At 41.8% G+C, this 10,134-nt stretch overlaps 1 protein-coding gene across 1 annotated transcript; it reads right to left on the bottom strand.

Moving 5' to 3' along the window:
* Nucleotides 1-7,539: 7,539 nt before the first annotated feature.
* Nucleotides 7,540-9,818, bottom strand: LOC138956882 (uncharacterized). The gene is made up of 3 exons (XM_070328097.1): nt 9,290-9,818; nt 8,412-8,931; nt 7,540-8,332 (listed from the first exon to the last, which is right to left on the bottom strand). Exons 1-3 carry the CDS (start codon nt 9,383-9,385, stop codon nt 7,644-7,646), a joined length of 1,305 nt encoding a protein of 434 aa, XP_070184198.1. The 5' UTR covers nt 9,386-9,818; the 3' UTR covers nt 7,540-7,643.
* Between the last annotated feature and the right edge of the window lie 316 nt (nt 9,819-10,134).

Here is a 10,134-nt window from a genome sequence, read left to right as displayed (position 1 = left end):
ATATTATCACCACATAATAAAGCGACGGCGTTTTGTACGTAACACTTAACCAACAATTCGAAACCACAGAACATTATTCAGGGCAATATTATTATCTTGTCACCACAAAATAACGCTAGGGCGGTTTGTACGTAACCACTTAACCAACAATGCCACCTAGGTTTCAGCAGCTAGAGGACAAGAACATAGCAGAAGAGAAAAGAACGTAACTGAGGAGAAGGAAAGCTATTATTCCAGCTCGCACCAAAGCGTTTGCAAGCAGCTAAAAGGCCACAGAGCTCTTGGCTTTGACAAAACAGCTGCTACCCCCGCAGCCTCAACTCTGTCACGAGGTTTTCTCCCTTGGTCAAACACTCTAGCTTTTTTATCTCCCTTGACAGCCAAGATGGCAGCCGGCGCGTGGTGTCAACTTAGGAGGAGGTAACAAAAATTGTCCGAGTCCTTCTACTTCTCTCCTCCCTTCTCCCCCCTGTCAGCTTTCGCTGTTGGTGCTGGAATTAGATTAGGCCAGAAAAAGTCGGAGGATTTTCTAGTTATGAGGAGTCGCGGCCTGCAAACACTGGGGGGACGAAAGCTAGCAGCGACGACAATGTGGCCGATCACTTCTTGAACACGCCTGTCAACATCGCCCCTTACAACCACCTTTCTTCTTCTTTTTTTCCCCCTTTTCTTCTTTCACTTTGGCTCATTCGCACTCATCCACCTTCTCCCCCTTTCAAACCACCTCACAGTTTTTACTCCTTTTGTCATTCTTTATGTCTGTCTTTTTTATTTTTTTATTTTTTGGAATCTGTCTTTCTCGCCTCAAAACTCCTTTCCCTTTTTCCAAAAGCTTTTACAGCGTTGAAATGGCTGAGCTGTCTTTGAGAGGGCCCAGAGAGGCTGTTAAAAATGGGAGGGCCGAGTCTCCAGTGACAAGCCTTTAATTCAAGAGTCCCTTCCCGGACATGGACTTGAGATAAAGGATCCGGCACACCAGCGGCCATGTTGCCGGAAGTTTTTTCCCGGCTGGCGCTCTGCCCTACATTTTCAGACATTACTATAACAGGGCGAGGGGTGGTTATTTTCTGTCCATTTTTCTTGCTGAAAATATGAGCCACGTCACAGATTGACATGTCTCTCTCTCCGTCACCCTCGATCATCTTCTACAATGGCAGTCACCCCCCCCCCCCCCCCCCTACACGCACACGCCCCCCCCCCTCAACCAAAATCGTCGAGTTACTCATTTTACACTTTTTCTGTCAATGTCTGTCTCTCTGTCTGTTGAGTCTGTCTTTGTCTGTCTGGCACTACAATAAACCAACCTTAGATATAACTGGCTCAGCAGAAGCTTCTAAGCACTGACCAGGTTGTTGTGTGTCAGTGTGTGTGTCAGTGTGTGTGTGTGTGTAGAGCGATTCAGAGTAAACTACTCGACCCATCTTTATGAAATTGTTCATGAGAGTTTCTGGGTATGATATCCCCAGATGTTTTTTTTTCATTTTTTCCATAAATGTCTTTGATGACGTCATATCCGGCATTTTGTAAAACTTGAGGCGGCAGTGTCACACCCTCATTTTTCAATCAAATTGATTAAAATTTTGGCCAAGCAATCTTCGACGAAGGCCGGACTTTGGTGTTGCATTTCAGCTTGGAGGCTCAAAAATTAATTAATGACTTTGGGCATTAAAAATCTGAAAATTGTAATTAAAATTATCTTTTTATAAAACGATCCAAAATTACGTTTATCGTATTCTTCATCATTTTCTGATTCCAAAAACATATACATATGTTATATTCGGATTAAAAACAAGCTCTGAAAATTAAAAATATAAAAATTATGATTAAAATTAAATTTCCGAAATCGATTTAAAAACAATTTCATCTTATTCCTTGTCCGTTCCTGATTCCAAAAACATATGGATATGATATGTTTGGATTAAAAACACGTTCAGAGAGTTAAAAAGAATAGAGATATAGAAAAGCGTGCTATCCTCCTCAGCGCAACCGCTACCGCGCTTTTCTGGATTGTTGATTTCACTGCGTTTGCCACGAGCGGTGGACAGACGATGCTACGAGTGTACGGTCTTGCGGAAAAAATGCAATGCGTTCAGTTTCATTCTGTGAGTTCGACTGAGCTTGACTAAATGTTGTATTTTCGCCTTACGCGACTTGTTTCTTTTTTTCGTTCACTTTCCCTTCCTTCCTTTATCTTTCTCTCACCATTCCTTTCTTTGCTTCAAAGGCAGATGTAAAGTTTATAACTGTAACAAAGACACGGACAGCGTTTGCACACAAACTATCTATTGCAGTTCAGCACACGTGGAAGACCGTGAGAAGACCGTCTTTGCCAATGAAATGATTTTCGTAACTCTCCATCTTGACCACTTTCCATTTGCCCTCCTTTTCAAGGCGAGCTATCATGGGTTCCCAGTTCTGGATGTACTCTGGGATTTCATGTAGGTACGCCTTCCTCATGCAGTTGACGATGTAGCCACCTAGAAACAGACGAAACAGATCAAACAGTCAAAATCAGAGAGAAAAAGCAAGAACATAAGAAAACAGCGGAATAGCTGTTACACCTAGAAACAGACGATACAGATACAGTCAATACTGAAATACTGAGTGGAATACTTGTTGCCAAACATGTTGCCACCTAGAAAGAGATGAGAGAAAACAAGTCGCGTAAGGCGAAATTACAACATTTAGTCAAGCTGTCGAACTAACAGAATGAAACTGAACTCACTGCATTTTTACAGCAAGAGCGTATACTCGTAGCATCGTCAGTCCACCGCTCGATGCACAGGCAGTGAAATTGACAAGAAGAGCGGGGTAGTAGTTGCGCTGAGAAGGATAGCACGCTTTTCTTTATCTCTATTCTTTTTAACTTTCTGAGCGTGTTTTTAATCCAAACATATCACATCTATATGTTTTTGGAATCAGGAACCCCCAAGGAATAAGATGAAATTGTTTTTAAATCGATTTCGGAAATTTTATTTTAATAATAATTTTTATATTTTTAATTTTCAGAGCTTGTTTTTAATCCGAATATAACATATTTATATGTTTTTGGAATCAGAAAATGATGAAGAATAAGATGAACGTAAATTTGGATCGTTTTAAATTTTTTTAGTTTTTTTTTACAATTTTCAGATTTTTAATGACCAAAGTCATTAATCAATTTTTAAGTCACCAAGCTGAAATGCAATACCGAAGTCCGGCCTTCGTCGAAGATTGCTTGGCCAAAATTTCAACCAATTTGATTGAAAATGAGGGTTTGACAGTGCCGCCTCAACTATTACAAAAAGCCGGATATGACGTCATCAAAGACATTTATCGAAAAAAAGAAAACAACGTCCGGGGATATCATTCCCAGGAACTCTCATGTCAAATTTCATAAAGATCGGTCCAGCAGTTTAGTCTGAATCGCTCTACACACACACACACACGCACACACACACACGCATACACCACGACCCTCGTCTCGATTCCCGCTCTACGTTAAAACATTTAGTCAAAACTTGACTAAATGTAAAAACCAGAACACAGCGGAATAATTATAGCTGTTATCAAAACTGAAGTCACTAGAAACCTGCGAGACAGATTTAGCCAGAACACAATAGAATACAGCTTTTATCAAACATATTTTTTTATGATGAATATAGGTGTTTTAATATCTCTAATATCTAATATATCTCAAGTGAAATCGCCTGTAAATTCATCGATCAACGGTGATTGAAATCGAAGGGAAAGAACTGAAGAAGAGACTCTGCTATGTTCATGTTCATCAGGCATACGAATGCGCATTCGGCTATAGCGCAATGATAGTGAGAAAATCTTGACGACGAAGACTGTGCAGAACAGTGCTATAATCCTTTATTGTAGACTTTACGAGAGTTATTGCTTATTTTTCCCCCTCTTCCTGCATTTCACAATCAGAACTATAGTATTATGCAACTCTCATGTTTTCCACTCACACCGAAAACATAAGAAAACAGTGGCACCTCCGTTGAGGGCTCCAAAGGGGGTGTATCATCACGATCACGGGAAGGGAAATTTTAGCTTTCACGATCACAGTTACCTTGATTTTTGTTTTCACGATCACGAACACCAGTGGCAAATCACGGTCACGGTAAAAGTTGCATGTACAGAAAGCACGTGTCAAAGTACACACAACCACACAGTAATTCGCTCCTCTGGCTCTATTGTTTATTCAACACAAAGTGAGAACTGTTGCACTTTTTTCTTATTATTTTTTGAATTTCACATTTCCAGAGCTAAATCTTGTAAACCCATTTCCTCAAAAACTATTGGGTGGATTGAAATTAAAGTACATGTATGTGTGATGGGTTCTTTATTTTCAACTTTGCCATACAATTTGAGGTACACCATCGCCTGATTTCATGGCCTTGAAAAACAAACAGGAATGCTACAGGGCAAAAATGGTTTTACCTGAAAGAAGCGCGCAGTGCCAGTGGCCTGAGCCTGCGAAGCAAGCGAGCCAACTAGGGGGGTCCGGGGGCATGCCCCCCCGAAATCTTTTTAAAAAACGGTTAAAATCTGTGCAATCTGGTGCATTCTGGGCATCATTTTCAGGGCTGTAATAGTGTTGTGATCTTGTTAAAAATGCCATTTTAGCCTCCCCCCACCACCATTCAACACACCTCCAAACTGGTGAAAACAACACTACTATGCGCTGGCTTCATTCAGACCGGCGCCCGGTCGCGTTGCGCGATATTCACACGGATCGTTTTTGCGAAAATTGTTCAACTTCACCGGAATAAATTTGACTTCACCGGATTTTGAAAACGGCTTTATCGGATTTCCGGCAATTACCGGAAAAGTAGCATGCCTGACAAAATCCCCAACGAACATGACTTTGATGTCTTTGACATGAGGATCAAGTGACCCAAACTGGCGCGTCTCCCCGCCATTGTTTCTGAATTTAACCCATTGTTGATATTAAAGTTTACAGGCGCTAAAATAAATCCAAGCTTAATGCAAAGAAGCGACAATTAGAATCTATGCCAAGCGTGTCCACGTTGCTGGGATGAAAAACACATTTCTAGTTTCGGTTTTGGATAAACGCAGACTCGATCTCGAGCCAGTCGAGGTCACACTGAGCGAGTGACAGCCGGACGTGGCAATGTCGACAATGTCAATGATCTCACTCAAACTCAAAGATCTTGAACAAATTTCAAGATCTTTGCCTACATTCAGAACAGTCATAGAGCAACATAGATCAACATACCTTGGTATTTCGTCTTCAGAAAGACCGACCCGTAGCCTGAACTTTCCACCAAGGAAGGCATTCTCGCCGCCTGCTTTGGTCTGGCTTGAATCCACAAAATATAACAGAAGTTCGATGACAGTACCGCTCCACGCCATTTTTGATCTTCGAATTCGAATTTCACTCAAAACTTTTGCACGAAGCCCTTCCATTGGATGAAGTTTGGTAGACTTTTGCAATTTGCCTTCTGATTGGATCTCTTTTTGTCAGTGTGTAATTGGTTCTTTTAAAGGGAAGCAATCGCTCTCAAAATCATATTTCTGAATGTGTTGTTGCTTCCCTTTCAATCGGGGTTGGCTCCTTACCGAATAGACTAGAGGATCATAGAGTGTAATACAGCTGTGAAAAAATGTACGTTGAAAATAAAATGCTTTGCAATAATGCCCATCACGATCACGAAAACAAATGACGATCACGATCACGAGACTTGATTTTTTTGTCATCACGGATCACGGGCAAAGTCCCATCACGATCACAGAAATGGAAATTTCGGCAATCACGGTCACAGAAAGGTCAAAAAACGCCAATCACGATCACGGTTTTAAACCCTTTGGGGCCCTCAAAGGAAAAATTAGACATTTTATATCTTTGACAAAGTTCATCGGATGTGATTGAAACTTTGTAGGATTATTCTTTACATCAAAGTATTTACATCTGTAGCCTTTTACGAACGTTATCAGAAAAACAAGGGAGATAACTAGCCTTTTCTGTTCGGCAACACACAACTTAACGTTGGGCTTTTCTCGGAAACTATAAAAGTGACCGGGCTCAAATTATATGTGAACGTGACTCATTGTGTTGTGAATAGCAATTTCTTCCTGTCCATCTGATGCCTCATATAATATTCAGAACTGCGAAAGTGACTCGATCGAGCGTTTGCTCTTCTTGTTTAAACATTCATTGATTTCAAATGTATAGAAATTTATGTGGGCAAAGACATTACTTACTTGTTCAGAAGACGAAAACTGCTTCGTAACTAACAGTAACACAACAGACGTCTTTCCAAGATATCAAAATGGCGGTAAACACCGGCTGAGTTGCCCGCCCTTGGAACGCAAATTTCAATATATTCTGCAAAATGTTTTGGCTGGATTTATATCTTATCTTACAGAAAATATGTCGGACTATTTAAAAAAAAGTCATTAAGGGCTGCGCGCTCTGTAAATAGCCTTAAAACTATTATTCACTTTGTATTTACGTTTTTCACCATCAAATTACTTTCGTTTTGGCTCGGAAATATGGCGCTACCCCGGCGGAAGCTCCTAACTATACATATTCATGTTCCTACATCACATCCGAGCAATCAGAAAAGAGAAAATCCAGCCGGAACGAGGGTACATGTACTCAAAGCAGGCTATTTGAGTACAACATGGGAGATAATACGGAACTATTCAGGAAAAGATAACTCGTGAGGTTGGTTCACGCTTATCATCATTGTTAAGCTCTGCTAATACATCGGAGCTGTGAAGCTGTACAGATCTCCGAGAAGTGTTTTTAACAATAACTTTCACTGTCAGGTTAACACACTGGGCAGTTAGCACTACTAGACCAGTTGGCAGTGAGTCTGGGGTTCTGGGAAGAATGTTTCACTTCTTTGTCGCCCCCTTTTACCAGTCCCCGCAGCTCTAGAGTTTCACCTGGCCCCAGTTCGACTGCAGAGGGGCTCTGCAGTCGAACTGCACGAAGCTCCAGATTGCCACCATCAACTATGTCAGCTGCCTGCTTCAGTCTCTGGGCACTTCCTTCACTAGACTCAGTCAACGGCGGCCCGCTGACGTTGACTGGTTGTCGTTTAGCGATTTCAGTTTCGCTTTCTCCGCGGCCACTTTTCCGGGGTTTGATGGGTTATTGCAGTAGCGCGCAAAATGATCATCCAGAACACCACACCTGAAACAGGGTCCCCGTGGCCTCCTCCCACCCTTTGAGATCCCGCAGTGGGGCACTGCGGTTATGAAATTAAAGGCCCCTCCTGTTTTTGGAACCGCAGGAGCTTTCTAGTTTGCTGTTAGGTAGATTTTTGGTTCCTCTTTCCTGTCATGCTCTCTTTTTCTTCATGAATTCTTTTCTTTTTTCTGCCTTCTTGCTCATTCACCTGTATTTTTTCAAAAAATCTCTTCTCTTGCCGCTTGTCTTGCGATTCATGTATAGTTTAATCTGTTAGTGTTCTGATGTAAGTCCAGCAGTAGATAGGTTAAGCCTATTTTAACATACTGGAAACTGGTAATCTTCCAGTAGGTATTAATTTAGTTTTACTAAAGCCTGCTGGGACACAAGTAATGGGTTAGTGCATTTGTAAACAGGAATCGCTTGACAAGTGGCCCCCTTCATCCCCCCCTTCCTCGTCCTGATATGGCTCTGCGTAGTCGGCTGGACGTTAAGCAACAAATAAACAAACAAACAAACAAACACCCTTTGAGAAATGCAGCTTTTCAGCCACCATCTCCGCCAGTTTTTCGTAATCGATGGTGCTGCCCTCAACATGGTGGGCATGGTTATGCACACTTGTCTTCTGTGCTGGTGATGGAATTGTTTCTGTGGTTCTGCGTACCGTCAGGAGAAGGTCATCTAACGCTGGTGCTGCTGTTACCAGAAAACCAAATTTGTTCCGCAATTCCAGAGCCAGCAATGGAAGGGAAACCTGAAGGCCAGTGCAAAAAGTTCTGTACAGCTTCTTCTGCAGTTCCGAGTGACCAATAAGCCTTTCAATATGTACCCTTTTGCTGGAAACTTTCCTGTCATCTAGGACCTGTTTTTCAGTCAACCTGTTCTTGCTGAAGAAGGCTGGAATGTTTACCTGGACATCATAGGGAGCAATCATGTCCTGCACATTGAAGCCTTTATCCGCCATGACAGAATCACCTCCATCGCACAGACCTGGAAGGCTGCTTCTCTCCATGATCTGCCGGTCTGACGTTGACCCCCCATAAGTTGCAGAGATGTAGGATATCAGTCCGCCAGGAGTGGCACCAACAACAGCCTTGACTGTGTTGGTGTTCTTGTACGTGCTGAATGACGCACGTTGGGCAGCTGGGTTTGATGGCTTCTCAACCGGTATCTCAGTACCTCGTCGCGATATAACCTTCGTGGTTGAAAACGACGTTAAACACCAAATAAAGAAAGAAAGAAAGAAAGATCTCAGTACCATCCAGAATCACACGCGTGCTTGGGAACTTGGATTTAAAGTCACTAGGTGCAAAAAACCTCACAAGTTCCGGGCTCACCCATGTATCAATTTCACCCCACTGCCTCGAACAAAAGTTAATCCATGTCAAAAACACATTTTCAACAGTAAAAACAGATACATTGCACATCCTGGAGAGGGGCAGATAATTTAAGCCTTGTCTTAGCTTTGCCAGCATCAAAAGAAACTGATTAGTTGGTGAAATGTTGGTTACAGTGGCTGAACGGAGATATCGGAGGTGGTTCACAGCAGGGCCGAGAGTGTTGAATACTGCAGTAAACTTCTGGTGTGTCTCCAGCCCAGTGTAGTAGTGCAGCAGGGGAGGGTCCAACTGCAGAGCTTCAATGGACAGAAAGGGTGGTGGAGTAGATCTATACTCAGTCTGTACCTCTGCAACCCTGGTCTCTGCGCGGTCCGTCTGTGCTGTTGTTGACTGCCTGTCAGCTGTAGGATCCACATCTGGAGAGGGTACCTCAAGAGTCTATAGAAAGAAGAAAAAGAATATAAAAGCAACCCTAAACAAACAATGGTATTGGAATTTTTTTTACAACAAATTGGGGGGGGGGGGGGGGGGGGTGGGGGCGCCACATATGTGGCACAATATATAAGCAAACTTTAAAACATATACTAGGGAATAAGAAACATTTTCATCATCATTTTAATATAATATACCCAGTGCAGCCATTGTGGGGGGAAAACTATCCATCAACATAACGCAGATTTTCACAAATTGAATGTGTGTCTAGATTTTTTTTTAAACTAAAGATCAGCACCTGCTTGTTATTTGGAAAATTTTAAACACATAAAATGCTTGAAAAGCAATATTATTGAACATGTACCTGGCTATCTGCAGTATCAGTTTCAAGTTCCAGTGACACTCCTTGAAAGTCCTCCAGTTCTTGTTGCATACACTCCATAACCTGCAACAACAGCATTGTTAGTTTGGGGTTTGGACTGAAGCAGTCTCCTATTTGTCAATGTACATTTATTTAGGGCAATACAAAACATTCCATCATTGTTGTTTAAATCAAAATGTCATAAACTGCCTACAAACTAAAAGAACAGTATACACATCGCTATGTTTTCTGTTTACAATATGTTTCACAGTTCATAATTACAGCATTAATAATTAGGGTGGTTAAAATAAACCTTAAATGGCTCTCTGCTTCCGCTTGTGATCTTGTTCACTGGCAGGTAGCAACCAAAAGAACTGGCTGGGCACTGCATCTGGTTTCAACTGTCGCTTGGACCGAATCAATGCACCTGTGAAAGAAAAAAATAAAATAATAATGATGCCTGTAGTTTCAGTTGGGTACCGCTTTAATCCTCACAGACAGAAGAAAAAAGACAAAGAAAAAAAAACATGAAATGACTGCCCGAACACAAAGTAGAAAAAAAGAATGCTCTGTTGTTATGATACACCCCTGTTGTAATGATACATCATTATCATTCCTTGTTTTTCGTAATGGGGTCAGTGTCACTATGATGTACTAACCGGCCATTGTTTACAATGCCTGCAACACTGTCAACTGAGAAATGCACACATGTGACCGGAGCGAAACTGATGTCGGTTGTTCAACAAAAATAACATGCAAACAAATGCTCGTGTTTTCTAAAACTTACCCATTGAAGTCGGCCCTACCTAAGACTTTAAAATTGGCAATCTAGTGGCTGCTCCGCCTGG

This window comes from Littorina saxatilis, unplaced genomic scaffold (genome assembly GCF_037325665.1).
Source record: "Littorina saxatilis isolate snail1 unplaced genomic scaffold, US_GU_Lsax_2.0 scaffold_2972, whole genome shotgun sequence".
NCBI classification, from domain to species: Eukaryota; Metazoa; Mollusca; class Gastropoda; order Littorinimorpha; family Littorinidae; genus Littorina; species Littorina saxatilis.
Note: the sequence above shows the minus strand (reverse complement) of the source record. Positions and strands in the feature narration are given on the sequence as shown.